This window comes from Parus major, chromosome Z (genome assembly GCF_001522545.3).
Source record: "Parus major isolate Abel chromosome Z, Parus_major1.1, whole genome shotgun sequence".
In the NCBI taxonomy this organism is placed as follows: Eukaryota; Metazoa; Chordata; class Aves; order Passeriformes; family Paridae; genus Parus; species Parus major.
The window spans coordinates 1,750,481-1,771,262 of record NC_031799.1 but is presented as its reverse complement, the minus strand read 5'-3'; the positions used below and the strand labels follow the sequence as shown (position 1 = coordinate 1,771,262).

General features: G+C 44.2%; 1 protein-coding gene across 1 annotated transcript in view; it reads right to left on the bottom strand.

Moving 5' to 3' along the window:
- The window catches only part of LOXHD1 (lipoxygenase homology domains 1), a 148,584-nt gene that overhangs the window by 108,998 nt on the left and 18,804 nt on the right, over positions 1 to 20,782 (bottom strand). The window contains exons 4-5 of the mRNA XM_015652111.3: positions 13,813 to 13,893; positions 12,833 to 13,017 (exon numbers count right to left, since the gene is read on the bottom strand). Of these exons, the coding sequence (XP_015507597.2) occupies positions 12,833 to 13,017; positions 13,813 to 13,893 (266 nt within the window). The remainder of the gene's footprint in view (positions 1 to 12,832; positions 13,018 to 13,812; positions 13,894 to 20,782) is intronic.

Genomic DNA, 20,782 nt, shown 5'->3' with positions numbered 1-20,782 from the left:
ATCCAGTCATCCAGTCTTTTTTATTTAATGAGGAAACAGGAGTGAATCCAGGAGCTGTGACACTGAAGATACATCATCTATGGCACCAAAATCCTGCGTGAGGCATATCATGGACATTTGGTGACACATGGTGAGTTAGAGAAGCAAGTTCTTCAGACGGATCAGGGTGGGACTCACCTGGTACCCGAGGACAGCAAAAGTGAGCTCAGTTTCTTCTGGAACCAATGAAAAAGCTCCCGTGACCTTCAGTGTGACTTTATTTGAGGCAAATATGAGCAACTTTCAAAACCTACCACTAAAGTCTCCTGACTACTTGTTTCTCCAAGCAAACAGCCACGACAGACACCTCGTGCCATGTCTCCTGTGAAAGATGAGTGCTGGAGGCAGGCAGCAAGACACAAAACAGATGAAGATGAATGCAGAATCTGTTCCTGAAGGGTACATGATGCCATACAAGCCCTGAACAGAGTTCCTGAACAGAGTTACTGAACCCTGGGTAGCTGATACTGGGAGCTCTGTGCAATGTCAATTCTGTATTTCTGAGTCCTGGGTGCGCTGCTTCTGTGAAAGGGACAAATGCACAAGTGTCCTCACAGGCAGATTCTTGTCAAAAATACAAATGCTTGCACCACAGAATCATTAAATCATTAAGGCTGGAAAAGACCTCTAAGACCATCTAGTCCAACCATTATGATTCTTGGTTTGCAACTTTTTTTCCCTTTGGCGAGTTCCAGGCTAGGGAATAATCTTTCCTGGCCTTCCCAGCCAGCTACAGAAATGGATTCTCTCAGGAGCCATGGAACATCACCAGCACTGTGTTACCACTCCCAGAGGAGATCCCCCACCTCCTCCACCATAATCAGTGCATATTAAAAGTTATTCCAAAAGGCAGCAGAGGGCCTGGCGCACGTGCTCCCACAGAGGCAGAGGACGTGAGAGCAGATGAGGAGCGGCTGTTGGACCATCCCCTGAATTACAACGATGCTCTCAGCTCACTGGGTGAGGAGTACAAGGGCAGAGCCCAAACGGAAGGGAAAATCACCTGTCACAGTTTAATGAATGTGCTGGGAAAAGGCTAAAAATCGAGCTGACATCCCTGGCGCCTCATCGCAAAACATGCCATGGCAAATAAAAGAATAATGATAAAACTGCAATAAATACTAAATAACAAGAAAGAGAAGAACAGAGCTCGGCTAAGACAGGGGAGAAAATGGCTTAATGATTCTCTTTAACACTTTAGCTTCTGTTCACGGAGCTCTAATCACCCGCTGCAGATACATCAGCACTAAAAGTGTTCGTTTGCTTTAGCAAAGTGTGGGAATGGTGCAATTTACATCTCCTACTTGGCCACTAAGCTGCTCTAACTAAAACTGACCCATTGTACCTTGCAATCTTTAATTACAGACCACATTTTTCAAGAAGCTTTACTCCTTGCATCTCCTCTAGAATATTTAATCTGATGCCAGTGATTAATTTTCCACTCTACTTTTTTGAGAGGCAGAAGAACTTGACAGGATAACAGGATACTCAAAAGGACAAGCTACAGTGGCTTAACTTACCTTACCCTTGCAGGACAAGGCTTTATGCCTCTGAGATATAGACCAGAAGGATGTCTCAAGGCATGCAGAGCATCAAGGAAGATGTGCAGAGAACAAGTCCATGAAGTGCAAGAGATAAAACAGAGGACAGGAAGGGCACCTTGCATGGTTACTGCAGAAACATATCTGGCCAGCAAGGAAAATGATGGTGAAATTATTTGCCAGATCAAAAACCTTTAAAGCTTTCTCAGCATGGCTGATTTCAAATCTAAGGTCCAGAATGAGATCTTTTGACCTCCTTCTTGGAAAGAAGTGGTCCTAGGGGCTCTGTACACTCACAGTGCTGCTGTCAGTGTCAGCACAAAGAGCCCTGTGGCAGGGCTGGCTCCTGAGCCTGAGGATGGGCCATCACTTTGGACTGGTGACAGTCACAGGGCACTGTGCTGTGAGGGTTTTTTGTTGTCCCCTATACTATAAGCAAGGCTGTGGTGCTTGGCTTGTCCTGCCATGGCTCTTTTCCATGCTGATAAGTTTCTGTAGGGAGAGCTACTTCAAGAGCATTAGAGATTCTTGGCTTAGGTTAGAGCACATTCCTGCTTCACAAACTATGCCTAGCCTGTGCTCATCAGGTCTTTTCTTTAATTTTTTTTCCATCTTAACGACTCTGAAACTGGATGCTCAAACCTGCCCCCACACCTGACCCTTAGGTCTGCTTTCAGAAAAATTCCAGCTCCTCCATCTTCAGGAAGCAAACCCTGAGCCACGCTGAATTTTTGCCAGCACTTTCTCCCTCTCTAAGCAATTTGACATTCAGCTGCAGCAAGGAGAGCAGCTCTTCATGCTGCTCAGGGGTCCTTCTGTGCTTTGTACATCAGCACATCTTACAGAGTGACATGGTGGATGAGCAATTTAAATGGAAAGGGATGCTGCCTCTTAAAAAGACAGTGAGCTGCTAAAAGGATGCAAGAAAAAGCTCTTACTGCAGCCAGGAAGAGATCTGCTGTAAGTCAAGTACTCTTCATTTTGATCATGGGTGGATGTTGTTCCCTATTCTTTAATCTTTTAAAAAATACCCACTTGGCTTTTTTTTTTTAAATCCCAGTACATGGCTCTGACTTCATCTGTAAAACACAGATCTAGATGTTGCCTGGATATTTTTTTCCCCTGAATGCTTCTCCTAGCACTGAGAACATGCAAAATGCTAATGTAAAAGCTGTGCCTCCATCAAGCAGTGCTCACTGCAGCACAGGCACGGGGAGGGGAGCTTTCCTAGGAGCAAAATTAGCAGCTTCAGAGGCACGTACTGCAAGATGCCAAGAGCAGAACAGCCAACAAAAAATCAGTAGGAAGAGCAGTAGCTATTTTCTCTTGTCTTTCCACTTTCACATTGCAATGCACGAGTGTAAATGCCCTGTGTGATTACAGCACCTTCCTTTTCTTTACAGTTGTGTGTCTGCATTTGAAGACATTGCCAGGATGCCATCTCTGGGAAACAGTGGGGTGGCAGTGATGTGACCCTACTGGATTAATTTAGAAGAGGAGTGGCAGTCAATCAGCCTGTCTGCTGCTGATTAACTCAGCCTCATCTTTCAACAGCCAAGAGAAAAGGTTAATTTTGCACTGTGGGCTGGAGTCAGGTTCTCTCCACTGAGAGCCAAGAGGTTTTTGTCTGTGAATGTGATGCACTCCCGACACATCCTGGGGGATGAATGGCACGGGTCTGCTGCTCTTCTACCCCCCAGTATTCCCCATCCAGTCTGTCCCCATTGTCATCTCCATCCTGGGTGCAGAGTTAGCCCCATACACTGCCCAGAATCTTTTCATCCAGATCCAACATCCCTGGGTGCTCTTGTGCAGCCTCTGTCCTGCCTCCAACCATGGAAAACACACAGACATATCCCAGCCAAATCCTGCCACCTGCAAGCTGCAGCTGACTGTCCATCCCTGTGATATTCATCTGTTAATGTCATTTATTTATCAATATGATATCATGGTCACTTGAAGCACCATAGGATAGAACTGCCTCAAGAAATTTTTTATCTGCTATTTTTTAGAGCATTAGATAGTGTGTTTACGCACAATCTGCTGAGTTTCCTGCAGCAGGAGTGTGAGATTTGGGCAGGAAAACCAAGTTGACTGTGCTTCATTACCTGGGGTTATCACCTCCTGCGGGGTGCAGTGAATTCCCAGCCGTGCCTGCCTCCCATGTGCCTGACCTACCTCGGAGCAGGGCAGCAGCATCCAATATCTGGGAAATGTCACAGCCCTCACAGGCAAAGCACATGGGGCTAAAAGCAAGGAATCGAGCCTTAGGCAGCCTTGGATCCAGCTCACAAGGCAACTCTTAGCAATTATCTGTGTGTTTTCACAGAGCTCCCGAGAGCGGCGGTGTTTGAGATCCATCCTGTGCTGCTCAGCACTGGGCAGGCAGATCTGGGAGGGGGCTGTGGGGAAGGGGGTGGGTGGATAGGGGTGAGGCATTGATACCATCTCTGAATTGCTGCTGGGAAATAGTGTGTCTAGTGTGGAAAGAATTGCTGCTAGGGGGAGAGGCAGATGCCTGGACTGGCTGACAAGGTACAATTTCAACCTGAAACAGCCTTGCATGAGCTCAGGATGGTGGTTTAATACCCATATGCCTTGGTTCCTGCCTGTCAGATCGAGTCAGTCATTCCAGCCCATCAGGAACTGTCTGACAAAACCTCTTCTTGATGGAAGGGACTGACTTGTCAAAGTGGAAGCTCCTTTATTCCACTGCTGACAGCATGTTCTTCAATGACAGAGTTCTGGGTCAGAGCATCCTTAAAATGTCAGACAGACTATGGCTGGGGCACAAAGCTGGCCTCCCAACACACTTGATTCACAGCAAACATTTGCATTTAGTTCTTGTTTGTCCTGGCAGAGAGCTTATCCCACCAGGATAAAGCAACCTCTTCCTAGATTAGCTGCTGGTGACCTTCTGGTTGGAGATGTCCTGCTGGTCTTGTGTATCCAGCAACTGAGACTCTGAAAATGCTGAGGAGAGGAACACTCAGCCAGCCCACCCATTAAACCTCTTTGTGACACTGTAGCAGGGACCCCAGAGACAGCTAGGCACAGCAAAATAAAATTAGAGCCTAAAGGAACTGCTGTAAAAGCTGAGGGGCTCTGCTGAGCTCACCAGCAGCCAGTTCTGTCTCAAAATTGGGTCCTGCTCTTGCACAAAGCAATGCCACCCAGACAAAGAATACTTATTTTTCCTCCCATTCAGAAAAGCATTGAATTCAAAGGATTGGTTTAGAGCTCAAAAATAATTAATCTCTTTCAAGGGTAATTGACAGCTACATTTATTAGTGAGCCATGCCTCCAGAGGTGGGGAACAGCACCTTTAGCCAAGGGTTCAAACTAGAAATGCAGATTACCAGCATACCTGGAGCATGGGCATGCTGGAGATTGAGTTTTGCATTGGACAGAGCACTGAGTGACTTGATCTAGCTGCAAATGTGACTGCTGGTTGCAGGGGCTTTGACTAGCTGACCTTTAAAAGCCCCTTCTAGCCCAAAGCATTCTCTGATTCCATGGCTTTTGCCTCTGCCAAAACATGAGGGGAGAAATGCTGAAGAGACTTTGCGAGGCTTTGGGGTTCCCGTCACTAGAGACAGCACTAAAGATGCAAGGCTGGCTTGACGCTGGTTCAGCACTTTAATCTCACAGGAGCTCTCCAAAAGTGTTTTTTTAGGAGATATTATTGCTGTCACTGTCACTCAAGGAGGCCTAATGCTTGGGAAAAAGAAAGGATTCAAGGAGCATCTGGACAATGCTCTCAGACAAAGAGTGGGATTCCTGGGCTTGTCCTGTGCAAGGCCAAGGTTTGGACTTGATGTTCCTTGGGGATCCTTGTGGCCTTGGGGTATTCTGTGACTCTGTTGAATGTTGCATCACCCACCATCACTGTCTCATGCCCTTCCTGTAATGAACCTCAGTCCCTTGGCCTCCCCACCCAGGCCAGAAACCATGAGATTCACCTCCATTTCCTGCAGCTCTTACATGAAACCAAAGCATGCATCAAAACAGTTAATATATTAGGATTCAGCCTGGATCATCCCTCTGCAGGGCCTGTGAGAGGCAATCTACCACATGCAGGAGGCTTTGCTTGTAGGATATGCTAAACTCATGTTCCTACTGTGACTTCAAAGTGATGATGACTTTTTGAAGTGAGCTTTAAACGACCTTGCTCAGGAGACAATAGTGGTTTAGTTGCAGAAGCATGGAGCTTAGAACATGGCAACCCACCCTGTGACAGCAGTGCAGGAATCCTTGCTCATCTAATTCTCCAAGATTTATCATTATTTTTCATTAGCTCAGCCCCAGGGTGGGAGCCCATTAAAAAAAAAAAAAAAAAAAAAAAAGGCAAATATTTCAGAAAAGGAATAACTGTTTTCTGCTTTCTACTTTCACCAGATCTGCTATTATCAAAATTGAAGAAATGGTTGAGAATATCTTCTTGGTTTAAGCACTTTTTCTAAGAAATAAGAGTGAAATAATTTTATGGTATTGTTGAAAATCATATTGTTAACTCTGTACTTCAGTCTTGCTTTGAATAGATCAGATATTTTTTTAAAGTTACTTCATTTCAAAACTGAAAGCTGAATTAATTTCCATATATAGACATAATTAGTCAAAATTATTACATGTCTTCAAAAACATGCTGTACTCTCTATTTTGTATTGGGTACACAGAGATCTATGTACCAGCCACACACTCTTGCCTCTCCAAAATATTTTCTCTCTATGTGAATTACAAATCTCTTTTTCTGCCCTGTTTCAGGGCTCTGTGCATTTTTTGTGTTTTGCAAGTCACCAGTGTTTCTTTTTATTTCTACATTTCCTTTTCTCATTCCTTTTACCCATCTTTAGAGAAAAAACAATAGGAAAAAAAAAGTGTGACAAGTAAAATGTCTATAGCTGCCTCATTTTGGACACAGTGACAATAAGCTGAGCAAAGTTTGCAGGGAAAATAAAGTCCTTGTTAGAACAAAGGAAGTATTTTTGATTAAAAAGGAAAGACATTTCTGGAAACTTACTATGCCAGATAGCATAACAATTTTTTCCCAGCGTTATAAAAGGGCTAGTAAAAGATACTACTCCTTCTACAAACCCTGTTTATTGAATGCTTCACCATGCAGCAAGGCCTCATCCTGAACACAGATGGTACTTGCCATTACTCAGAAGCAAACAACTCTTATGTATTTCATAAATATATTTATCTGCATTTTCCTGTGCTGATTATACACTTCCAGTTTTCAGAGTAAATAAAGATGAATTTTGATGAGAAGGTAACTTGTATTAATATTTCATTCCCTCTTCCTCAACTTCTGCGCCCTTAGAAATAATCTTTTTTCGTTTTTCCCATCATGAAAATTTCCAAAACCATGAAATTGTGTGACCTCATTTTGAAACAAATCCCAGGGGAATCCAAGGGTCACTTAGGTTTGAAAAGCCTTCCAAGACCATCAAGTCCAACCATTCCCCCAGCACTGCCCAGGCCACCACTAGCCCATGTCCCCAGGTGCCACATCCACATGGCTTTTAAATCCCTCCAGGGATGAGAACTCTTCCATGAGGGACCAGTGCTGGTCTTCAAGCCCAACCTTTTATAAAATGAGGTTGGGAATCTGAATGGGCATCATCATCTGGTGATTCTCATTCCAAATTCTGCTCCTTACCTGAGCTTCTAACATCAGTTGGTTATTGGGGAATATTGGCCGCAGCTTTAGTTCCGATCCAGCCCCGCCCTTAAGGGCATGCATATCCCAGGATGGAAAGAAGGATTTAGTTTCTGACTCAAAGTGAGTCATGTGCACCTATACCTGCTGCTCCAGATGTTTCCTCAAGTCACAGCCAGATCAGTGCTTACAAGCCTTCAAGTCAGCCAACAGCCAACATTAAAACTCTGAACAATGAACTGTGAAGCCTTAACCCAAGAAACCTTCAAAGAGCAAAGGTGTAACCTCACATTCACAGCTCAAATACATGAGTTTTAGGTCACAGTGGATCTAAAAACCTCCTAGAATACCTAGAGCAGGTTAATGCTTTGATAATAAACATTTTTCTAACGTTTTTAAAGGCAAGACCTCCCTCTGCCTGTGTGAGCACCCAGGGAAATTTCACCACTTGTCTGACTTTACTAGAATCCAAATCCCAGCTGCTCATTGTGACTTCACAGCCATTACCCTTAGGACACATCCATGCAAACTCTCAGGTTCACCGTGTACTGGCCCCAAATCAGCCCAGAATTGACACAACCAGCAACTTTCCCTTTCAAAACTGCTTCTTGCTTCAGCAAAACAGAAATGTCATGTCTGACTTTAAAAGACCCACCCCTAGACAAAGAACAGCTGTATTGGATCTCCACTTGTGATCCTTTTTTTTATATAATAGCAATAATAATAAAGTATAGCAATAGGTGGTCAATCTTCAACACATTTAAGTATGGAAAAATTAAACACAATGTAACTGTGTTGGAACTCTTCCATCCTTAAGGTTGAGGCATGCCACACTAATGTGCTCCTCATTTTCATTATTATTAGTCCAAATAAGATTAAACTTTACCAAGAAATAGTAGAAATTGAAATAGTTTAGGGTCACACATGCAATTCTGTCCTACTGGGAATAAGCAGCATTGAAGAAGTTCAGCATAAGTTGCTGTCCCATGTACATTTATAACACATCATGTCCAATCCTAAATAATTTTAGGGTTCTGATGGCCAAAAAGCCAGATGAAAACCAGTCCTTGGCTCTCAACCTCATTTGCAAGAGGCAGGTTGCAAAGACTTGACCAAAATTTGACAGATTAGCATAAGATAAACCTGTGCAGGAGACTGAATTAATTTTCAGCTCACTGAGCTCCTGAGCATGATTTTAAGGACCTAGTGAGTGAACATCCCCATTGCAAATGAATGATTCTGCTTTCTCAGAGTAAAGCATGTACAGAGAATTGATTGATTAGTGAGAGGTTTCAAGGGAAATCAGGAACAGCCAATATGTATTTCCCTTGTTCTGAGCATAACTGCAGGTTACACTGCACAGAGACCAGGCTAACCTCAAGCAGCTGAGTAGCCTTAACTGCCTGTGGTCACCTCCAGAGAAAATATGTTTATTGCTGGATAAACAACATATCATCTAGCCTGACCATACCTCAGCATCTTTTATGAATCTGGATGAAACTTAGCCTTGCAGATATGTTTTGGTATTATGTCTTGAGAAACCCTGAAACCCACATGAGGACCAGCTCTCAGGGCTCCCTGCTTTCCAGCCAGGTGGTAAAAATCTATATTCATCACACACAGGGATGAAGAAAGACACAACCTTGGTGTCCCACCTGCAGGGATGAAGACCAAGAGGCAAAGGCCAGTGAGGTCCAGACAAATAAGAGTCACTGTGGGGTGGGGGACATGAGTATTTGCTCACTGGGTGGCACAAATGATTCCTGACCCCTCTGCAAGTATCAAATAATGGGATGGGAACTCCAGTTACTTCAACAAGCTGTCCAGGGCAGTGTTGTTGGGCAGAGTCCCATCCCTGAAGGGATTCAAAAGCCATGTGAATGTGGCACTTGGGGACATGGATCAGTGTGGGCTGAGCAGTGCTGAGGAAACAGTGATCTGTGATCCTGGAGGGCTTTTCCAGCCTAAAGGGTTCTGTGATTCTGAACTGGCTCCTGAATTTCACGTCCTTTTACACCTCCACTGAGTTCAGTAGATGTCCCAGTGCAGCTGCAAGCTGTTGTGAATGCACCCCCCCCACTTTGGCGGGACATCAGACACCCTCAGAGTGATCCAAAACCGGCAACACTCAAAGGAAAACCAGCACCTGGCTCCAGTTTTGAGCCTGTCCCTTGCACAAAGGCTCAGCCGCAGCCATACAATCCTAAGGCTTCATAAACTCAAGTAAAGCAGCATAAAGCTGAACAATAGCCCTCCCTTGTAATTAATACCTGTAGTGTAAATTAATCCAGGCTGCCAATAGAAGCCACTGGGTAAATAAGAATCTGTGACACTATCCCTGTCAAAGGCCCGTGGGCATACGATGCCGTGGATGTGAATACAGGGAATAGAGGGCCATTCAAGCGGGAACACTTAAGATGTAACCTGTTCTCCTTGAGAAACGTGTGGCATTCCAGAGGGAACCTGACAGGAGGCATTTTATTTGGATAAGAAAATGCAATCACTCAGGTGTCTGCAATTGCTAAGTAAGACATCCATGGTAGTTCTATTTGGATCATGGAAAGAACTCTGCTTTTGGGTTTTGAGTGTGTGTATGTCCATTTTTTCCACTATATGTTGACTGGTTTTTGCCACACATTCTCTTCTGCATTTTTAAATTATTCCTCTTTTTTTTCTTTTTTCTTTTTTTTTTTTTCTCCTTAAAATTAACCCCTCCAGGACTCACAGTCTACAGGAATTCTCTATCTGGCCTCTGCTCCTCACCAAGAAAGAGGCTGCCCGTAGTTTTGTCAGTTTTGGTTTAAGCACCAACAGCTCCCCTTCAAATAGGCTTCAGATGCCCTTTCAGTGAAGCAAAGATATGACAAAGAAAAGGAGTTTATTTTTTTCAAGCCCACATCCTTCCCACACAAAGCACAGAGAGGGTCCCAGCAGTGACCTCCAGTTCAAAAGAGGAAGGTAAATTCTCATGACAAAGATGGGCAAGTTCTGCAGGAGAAGATCAAAAGCTGAAGGTGTTGCAGGAGAGGGAACCCGGAGGAAACTTGTTTGATTACCTCCAAAAACATTCCTGACTGTGACAGCAAATGGAGCATGAAAGCAAAGCATGAAGCTAAGTTTGGGAACAACACTGTCTGAGTGGTTTATAAAGAAAAACTGAAGAAATAAATGGATTGAAGATGTGATTGAAGAGACATAACCAGAAAGAAGAATATGGCACTGAACTGCTAATGGGAACATAGATTTAGAAGGGAATTACTAATATTTCCTTACATAAACTTACATGATTTTTTGTTATCTAGGGGCCTAGAAAATATTAATACTCGAAGAGTAAACATCACTATTTAATCCATTGGAAAGAAGGAACAATATACCCTAAAAACCAACCAAATTCAGGGCAAAAGATTTGTATGTACAACAAAAATCACATCACAATCTCATTTCAGACCTTTATGGATCCGGAGGGAAGCAAATTAATTCAGATACATTTACATTTGCAGCTGACAGTTCACCACAGCAGTCTGGGGATGTTTATCTTTCATTAATTATGGTTCAAGGGGAACTGCAACCTGAGATAGCTGAGCTAACCCTCTCCTCTTACAGATTCAGACCTGCCACCTGGAAGGCTTCCAAGGCTTCACCCATGCCTCTGGCCTCAGCCCAGCTCCCGCCTTCGTGCGGGCAGCCCAGCCTGTGCCGCTCAGGAGCAGGGTTTATCTCTGATAAAGGTGCTGAGAGCTGATGCATTTCTGACAAACGCCTGCCTAAATCTCTTCTTTCACGCTCAGGAGATGATCTTACTCATATTTCTCCCGGGCCAAGCACATGGAGAGCAGTTCATCCATATCCCACAGCCACTTCTCCAGAAGAGTGAGTGCTTGGGACTGGCTGTTCTGCTTGTGAAATGCAAAGTAGCTCCAGCAATTTTATTGGAGCTGCACTCTCTTGTACCAGCTGAGGGTTTAGCCCATGAGTCCTTTCCTGCTGTGAGACAGGTGTTGAACAGGATGTAGGAAATCACACACGTTCCCTTGAATCATCTCTCCCAGGCAGGGGCAATAATAAATTCAGATAAGGTGCTGTGTCATTTAAAGATCTATTAAGATTGAATGGTTGACTTCCTCCTCACGGGAACTTCTCCTTAATCGTACATTGCTTTGACTCACAGTCTACCTTCTCCAGAGCCCTCCTGCCCCTCGAGTGACCTTAGAATCTTCATTTCACAAATCAATTTGGATTAAAAAAGCAGTAAGATACTTCAGCACACACAATCTCAGTAGTAACTGGGTGGGGTTTTAGCAGATATCATCTCCAGATATTATCTCATTCCCTTGTGGAAGCTACCCTGGGGATGTCTGCATTTTTAAAATGCTCCAATATGCATATCTTGTCAATAGACATTATTTTTGCATGCTAACTCACATGCACTCTAATGCTTACATATTCAACATACCAGCACTCTTTTTGAAGGTTGTATCACAATAGTGCAAAATAACTCAATGATTCTGGGTCAGTTTCATGTATTCTTTCACTGTTAACATGACCACAATAAAAACAACAATACTTTGCCCTTCTAAAGTATCTAACAATGCTCACAGCACAGCTTAAGTCTGGCAATAAATTGGTTTGACCAAATAATTGCTCCTAAGTGATAATGTCAGCAACATCATTGCAAGAGGTCTACTAATTATACTCAATAAGATTCGATCCTAGCAAAAGCACAAGTTTCCTCTTTTTAGTATCAAACCACACAGCTTTCTTTCCCTGCAGACCTGTGGCTGATGGCCTTCAGTTCCACCCCCAAAATTAAGCTCCCGGAAAGGAGTAGTGCCCTGGTGAGTCGGTCAGGAAAACACAACTCTGTTTCCTCATTAGCACTTGCAGATGGAGTGCTGACACCCCACCTGAGGCTGGTTTGCTGGCTCCTCTTTCACATCTCCATCGCCTTCCCACTCACGTTATATGCGCCATACATCACCGTGTGGCCAGCACACTGGTACCAGTTTGAGAGTACATGTCTGGTGTGCAAGCTGTCCTGGCTTAGTTTCAACATCATTAGCTTAAAACCACGCTTTAAAAACAGGCATCAGCCCAGTGTGGGTATCATACACACAATCAGCAAAATGGAGCTCCAGAAAAAGGGTTGGCTTCTTCATGGAAATTTCCTTCAGGACATCGCCAGACTGGAAACACCTTATGGACAGGACTGCAACCACATTGCCTCTTTGGGTAGCACACAGGGATACCAGCTACATCTTTCAGGGTAGGATGCCTCTCATCTACATGTAGGTATTCAATTTAATTTAATGTTGTCGTCACAGATCCCTCAGTACTCAACAAATGAGTGGAGCTTCTCCAACCAGTGATTTATCCCACCCTAAGACATCAGATCTAACACTGGAAGAAGAAATTACCCTCTGGAGACATCTTGTGCCTTCCTTTATCTCTCTCCACTGACTATAAAGAAAGCTTAAATTAGCTTAGACTACAAAATTACTTTTTATATGATGAGATCATCTCAAAGCAACCCTGTCCTTTCCTACAAGGCACCAGAAAGCCAAGTCGGTTTTTTTTGTTTGAAAACCCTTACTTTTGGGCACATCCATGGGATTCAGGCTGCCAATGAGGTCTCTGACATACAGTCCATCCCCATCCTCCTTGCTCAGCCAGTTGTTGCAGGGGAAGTAAAACCGGAGGTGAGGTCTGTTCATGTCGGTCACGATCACCCGGTCCAGGAACCAGCCCGCGTTCAGGCCGGTGTTGTCGTGCTCAATCCTAGAGGAAGAACAACCCTGTTTTACTGTTCTGGTTAAGACTGGCCACGAGCACCGTAATTTTTTGGAACATGATATACTGGGCAAGGCTAGAGCAACTGTACAATCCTGTTTATGGCTGTCTATCCAAAGAGTTTCAAGGAACTTACGGGCTTTTGCAGGGTGTATTAAAAATAACAACTTTCCATGTGGGCAGAGATCACAGGTGAATCTGTGAATCTTTTATCTGCAAGGAGGTGCCCACAAACAAACCTACACCTCCACATTTATTCAATGTACACATTCATTCACCTTGCACTGTATATCTAAAACACAAGGGACTCCCCCACCCAGTACCCCTCCTGCTCTATTCTCCTCTTGCATTGTTTTAACCACCTCTTCCCAGCTTTCTTTGTGCTACTTACTAATTTTAAATTTTATATCAGTCAGTCAGACAGTGGTTAAACATAATAATTATCATTTACATTACACTAAGTTAGTAAAAGTGGATGGCAAACCCCATTTACCTCCATTGGGACATAAAAACAGTCCTAAATGTCTTTCCCCATGAGTGCATATGACAGAAATACAATTCTTGGTGGGGAGCATGGATACTTATAAGCAATACCGTAGGTGATTTCACACTTCAATTCAAATCTTCGGCAGTAAACAAGCTTTTACCACCCCTTAACTTCACCTTGATGGGAGCACGTTAAGAAATAATGAATAAAACATGGCAATGCTTAAACCTCTATAGCCTGTCATCCTGTTAGCATCTCACAGAACAGGTGCTGTGGTAGCAGCATTGTGCAGGTACCTTATTTTCTTTATTTGTCCCACGTTATTGGTTTTCACTCGGAACACATCTGTTTTGCTCCTCTCAAAGGCCGTGCTGCTCCTGCAAGGCACATGCATCGGAAGGAATGGTGAAAAACCAGCAGCCTTGACAGCAAGCACACAAGTGCTAACGTTTAAGGATAAAGAAGTGTCATTCCTAATGCTGGAAAGACCTAGTTTTCAATGCCCTCTCCCCAGTGACAGGTTTTGGATGCTCTAAGTACTGACATTCAGCAGACTTTTTTCCTTCTCAGACTCCAGAAGCTGAGGCAGGAGATCTGGGGGAAATGCAATATGCTTTTCGTCTCAGAGTCCCACTCCCAGACATGTCCTCTCCTGTCATCCTAGCCTCCAGGCATCAAGCAGACCTGCTCCTGGTGATGCAGCAAAGGGCTCCAGCAAGTTCCCTGTGTGGCCACAGATCTGTGCAGAGCTCAGCCAGAGATAAAAGCATCCAACCACATCCAACTTTCCAGGCCCATCTCCCATCGTTGTTTTTTTTTTAAACAGCTACTGAAACTTTGGTGCTTCCTCCTACAATTTGTACCTCATTCCAAGTAAAGGAATTGTAGGCAGGAAGTGGTTTTACTTTTTTGGTGAAGTGTTAAGTGTGACGTTTGTATTTCACAGGTGCAAGTGCAGAAGCAATATAAAGTCTATTGGCCCAAGTCGGGGGATGTAGAATTTAATTCCCAGTTCTGCCTCTATCCTGCAGTGTTATCCTTGGAAAGCACCTCTGTCCTTTTTCAAGCTCATATTTTCCATGAAAACACTATGAATAACATCAAGGCAAATCTCTGAAGACACAGCCTCTCCCACCTGCCCTCCCTGATGGGCCCCCATTTCCCCTGGGCTGCTAAGCATGGCTACGGATGATTAAACACAGCAAAATCCAGGAGTCATATTAAAATGAACAAGAAACCACAGCACTCGAGCAGCGCAAAGCCACGGTGACAAGCGGTTTGCACTCAGAAACTCAATGAATATTAATAATCCCAGCAAGGGGGTTTGGCTTCGCTCACCGCTCTTCACGTTGCTGAAGGACCTGCATGTGCCTTGCTTATGGTCATTTTGTGTTCTGCTAAACCCATGCCCAGCCTTCCTCCTCCTCCTCCTCCTCCTCCTCCTGCCCCCCCTCCATGTCCATTCTGCTGTTTCACACCCCGTGCCCGGAGCGACACCGGTGTACGAAAAGGCTAAAATGGTTAACCTTGCCGTGAAGACAAGAGGCAATTAAAGCCGGCTCAGCCTCCCCCAACCTGGCTGCCGGAGTGAAAACAGCCAGAGAGTGCAAGGCAATTAGTCTGTCAGGCTTGAATGAGCATCGTAATGACAGCAGCTTCTCCCCGCATTGGCTCCGAGATCGATGCAGTGCTGCAGACTGCTACGGAGATGGCATGAAAGTATTAAGTGAGAATAATCAGCCCAAAGCTCTCAGTGCAGCGGTCCCACGGCTGCTGGATTGTGGCAACCCGCTGCTGTTGCTGGGGTGGATGATGGGGAGAAAACCTCCTTCTGCAGGGAGTCCAAAAGTGGCCCCTGAGCAGATGCCTAGCACATCCCAAAACAGCTTGGGGAAGCACTGGAAAACGTGACATGGTCCAGGAGTTAAACCCCTGGGAAGTCTTGCTGTCGAAAGGTAGGAAGAGTTTTGACAAGTCTCTTCCCTTGAGATGGATCTGCAGCATCAACAGCACCAGGAAAGAAAAATCCAGTCCTTCCTTCCAGCACTGCCAATTGCGTGGGGAGAGAGTGAGTGAGGGAATATCCCACAGTGAATGGCTACACTGAAATTAAGGCTAAAAAAAAGAGTGAAAGAAAAGGAAAAATTACAGCTGGGCCATGTCAGAGTCTGGTCCAGGCTAGGACTGGAATGAGACATTCACAGCCAGATTACCATAAGGAACTTGTTACACGAAACAATGAGGCACACTGGCTTGTACAGCCCTGGTGACAAATAAAGCAGGAAAATATGACTTGGAAATTGCAGCACTAAATTTGCAATGTTCAGGCTTGACTGGGTTCAAGCCCAGGGATTTTAGACCATAAACAGTCTAAAGATCTTCTGAATTTCACTAAGAGCCCTGTCATTAATCTGAAATAACGGGCCAGGGTAACTCCAGAAATATTTTTCAGTTGGGTTTGTTATTTGACATATTTGATTGGCTCTAGCAGCTCTATTTTTTCCATATTCTGTTGCAGCATTTTTCCCAATTGCTTTGTAAGAAACATCCAAGGAGCTTCATCAAAGACTGGTATATGAAATTCTAACGTATATTTTTTAATTTATTTTTTTAATTTTTTTTATCTGAGGCTGTTTTCAGATCCTTTCAGTTGAGTAATTGCCTGCAGGCTGCACTGCTTGTGGTGCTGCAAATGTACAATCATTCAGAACACGTTGTCCCCTGGTTGGGTTAGTGGTGTTGCTAAAAGTCGCCGCAAGAACTGGTACATATTTGAGTGCAGCACTTTTAAATCTCTGCATTCATCTCGTCTGCAGGCCATGGTCACTGACAACAGAGCCAGTGCCACCAGAGTTTTGCCACTTCTTGGTGGGTTGACAACCAGAAAGCCTCAATAATGCAATTTTGTTTGCAAAAGAACATAAAATAAACATTTGTATAAGTAAATTTTTTTAAAATGAAGATTAATTAAAAAGAGTTGATCCCACCAACTAAATAAAAGTCACATTTGAAAAGGTAACTTTGAATGTTTGTAGATAATAGTCTTCCCTTTAGATCAGCTAACAGCTGATAACCCTTTTCACAGCTGAGTTCTTAGGAACAGAAAGAAAACCTGGATACTGATCACAGCAGAGGCATAAAAATAATGACCTTCAACAGTGATGGAGTAACCCAAACCAATTTAGCTTTGAATCCCTGCTTAATAGTCATTTAAACTGCCTTTCCATTTGGTATTTTACCTGAAAATGCCTTGTACACACAGAACTGCAAGCAAAAGCACCATGGATTAAGGGCTGCACAGAAGCACAAAGTGTTATTCTGGATGTCAGTTCAAACAAAATTTTTAAAATGCTCCATTAAACCATTAGAAAGAGTCAGTTCTTGGTTGCATCTCTCTGAAATGCTGCCCACAGGTCTGCCTTCTCCTGCCACGGATGTTTAGCAGCAGTTGGAGGAGCTGGGTATTGGGGAGAATTTCGGAAGGTCGTACAGCCCAAACCATCCTAAAGCCTGCCACTCTCTAGGTAAAAATAAATGCCACTTGGTTCACCTGCTAGGTCAGAGGAGTTTCTCATACACTATGAGTGGGCAGTGTACACAGAATCACATAATCATTTGGGTTGGAAAAGCCCTCCAAGGACTTTGGGTCCAACCATTCCCACAGAACAGCCAAAGCCACCACTGACCCATGTCCCCAAGTGCCAAATCCACATGGCTTTTAAATCCCTCCAGGCATGGGGACTCCACCACCACCTTGGGCAGCCTGTTCTGGGGTTGGACAGCTCTCTTGGTGAAGAAAATTTCTGTAATATTTAACTTAAACCTCCCCTGGCCCAGCCTGAGGCCGTTCCCTCTCCTCCTGTCCCTGTTCCCTGGCAGCACAGCCCGACCCCCCCGGCTGTCCCCTCCTGGCAGGGAGTTGTGCAGAGCCACAAGGGCCCCCTGAGCCTCCTTTTCTCCAGGCTGAGCCCCTTTCCCAGCTCCCTCAGCCGCTCCTGGGGCTCCAGCCCCTTCCCCAGCTCCGTTCCCTGCCCTGGACACGCTCCAGCCCCTCGGTGTCTCTCCTGTGCTGAGGGGCCCAGAGCTGTCCCCAGAATTTAACGTGTGTCAGAGCTGAACTGAGAGGGACAGGAAAGAAATTTCATCCCCAAAACCATACAATACCTGCTCCCTTCCCCATGTATTTTGAACTGCTACAGTGATCTCTCTCTGCATCCTGTTTCCATGTAGGATTTCCCTCCCACCCTTCAGCCAGTATCATCTGTAAGGGTGGCATGAAAAGGTGTCAGGGATGAGCACTGGTGTATCCCTGTTGTTCTCCGGGCTTGAAAGTACAGACAGCTTCCCTCATCCTCAGGTTGTCCAATACACATTACAGGCTGTGTGAATCTGTGTTATCAGGCCTCTGGCTAAGATGGCATCTTGCCAGAAGATGCAAAAGGTATTGGAAAATTGCTGACAGTGTGCTGGCCTCATCCCTCTGTCCCTCCCTACACATCCACTATCGATCGCTCCTGGAGAGAGGACACTGTCCTGTACAAACTAACTACAAAAAATCCCCCATATGTTCAAACCATGTTTACTCTCAGCACAGAGCTCCAATAGCAGCATCATTAACCTCCTCCTTGGAGCAACAAATACTCCAGGGAGTTTGTTCTGCAAATATTTAGCCAAGACTGCTGTCATGAAGCTGACAGCATCAGTCAGCGGGTGGCTGGAAATACCACGTGAGGCAGCATACGTCCAAAACCACTCCAGATGGAAAAGAAACCAGCAGAAAAGCACAGCCACTGTCAATGTCTGTATCAAGGACATTATCGACCAGCAGAATGAATCCTGCTTAAACAGGCACTGAAAAATTGGTGAAAAAACAGCCCCACTTGGAAGGGTATAATTGGATGAGATTAATTGCTCAGGGCTGCAGCATCATGATGACACCCCGGAGCCAAACACCAGCCTGAGACCGTGGGATCCTGAATTTACCCCAAAACTTCACAAAGTGCCATAGGATACTCAGACTCTGCCTTATCCATAAGCATTCCAGGTACAGATTCAGACAGCCTTAATTACAGACATTCAGTAAGTGATCCTTCACTTTTCACTGCATGGAGCAGCATCATCGTGATATCAGTTTTTCATCTTTGCTGGTGTGATTTGCATAAAGAAAATAAAGTAGTGGTGTTTAATTTAGATAATCTAAGCTATGCTTTATTATAAAATCATAGAATCATAGAATGTCCTGGTTTGATAGGGACCTGAAAGATAATTTCTTTCCAACCCCACTGCTGTGGGTGGGGATGTCTTTGTTGTCTGCAGGTTTGGCCATTATTTTCTAGAGAAACTGGATGCAAAGCAAACTGTGCCACCAAGAACAGTGCAAAGTTTGCTCAGTATTTCCCAGTATTAAATTAGATTTTTAATTACATTCACTTTGCCAGATTGAGGTAAATTTTAGTCCGTTGAAAATTTTCGTCCCCTTCCCATGGAGAAATATTTTTCAATTTTTGATGAGAATGAACTCAGGCATTTTTAAGACTGACATTAATGACTTAGGATAGGAGCAGGATTTTGAGCAAGACAGAATGGTTGAGTTCCTTCCAGGAATACACCTTTACTCTCATCCCAAGGGGAAGACTGGCCAGGTTTTATAGTCTGAAAAATGCAGCTGACACTTGATCAGCAGGGACCTGGGTCTTACAGCTGAATCACCTTAAATGTCTGGCTATTTTAAGCAAAATCCTATTTTTCTCTCTAAGTTGTAGTTTTACTGCCAGCTGCTGTGTGCATAACTGCTGGTGGATTATAATTTATACATACACCAATTATACCCACTCTCATATTTAAGTTGTTCAACACCTCAATCTAAGCACTCCCACAGGTATTTTATTCCCAAAATACTGGACATAGGCTGGCTAATAAGGCTGAGCAACAGAGAGGGGAAAATTTCCCACTTAGTTTCTTTTCCAGAAGTGAATATGGACTCCAAAATGTGCTGTTACTTAACACTGTCCCAGCCCATTAAGTCTTCAGAGAGCACTGAAAGTGCTGCAGATTTGTACAGACATCAATCAGGGCACAGTTAGATACATAAACATTTGCAAAATGGGAAACATTCCGTGGCATTAAAGGAAAAGGATCACAGCTCCTCTCTGAACAGCGTTTCAGCAGCAATGTGAGAATCCTTCCCCCTCTGCACTTGGGGTTTGTTCCCTTCCTAATCTGAACAGCCCTTTCTGCACCAACTACCTAACTCCTCCTAACTTATTATATTAAATGCTCAGAGTAAACAGACTCTCTTTCCCCTAGTTATTTATTTATTCCAGAGAGGTTAAATATCAAAATCAGTTCTGCCATTGGGTTTGGCTTAACTGTATTAGAGTTACAAATATTACCATCCTCTAAAGACTATCCTGTGCATACTCAGCAATTCATATGTATTTGCTGGCATAAGGAACAGGAAAAACTCTATACAGTCACCCAAGACCAGGCAGAAGTGACTGCCAATTAATTGCCTTCAGCATCAGAAATTAAAAAAAAAATAAAAAAAGAAAAAAAATCCCCTTTATTGTCCTCAAATTCAGTAGAAGGCCAGCTGTCACCAATTATTTAATCTTTCTTCCACATTGCCATAGCTGTTAAATCTTCTTTTAACTCTTCTTTCTTTCTTCTCAAGGTAAAAACAGCTCTGTGATATTATTTGCAGTTGCCCACAAACTGGACCAAGTAAGCCTAACACTGAAAAGTTACACTAGCAAGAAAAACATAGATTTGGACTGAAAACTGTGAATGAGCTGGCAGTCAGCTGAGTGCTGTAATATTTCCCCAGCCTCAGCCTGGTGGAAAGCACATGGGGAAATAAAAGACTGTGGAGGATCAGCACCCTTTGTTCTGTGTGGGACCACAGAGGATCAATTCATACCTGTGGGAAAAGTCGTGACAACTGTCAAAATGCCACCAAGCAAAGCCTTGGTGTTCAGCCACATGTCCAGGGTGGAGCTGGTGGAAAGAAATTAATTTGTGGTGGTGCTTTTAGCTTCTGGCTGAGCTGTACCTGATGCAGGGTGGTAGATGGGGAACTGAAGAGTTGCATGTGCTGGGTTTTAAGGTGGGATTTTGCCAAGAGCTTCTGGGCCCAAGCAGCACTTTTCCAGTACCAGTGATACAGTCCCCCCAAACTGATGCAGTGACTGCAAAGGAGGGGTCATTCCAGCCCCTCCCAGGCACTCAACACTACTTGTCTGAACTCCTTTCCAAAACAAATCACAG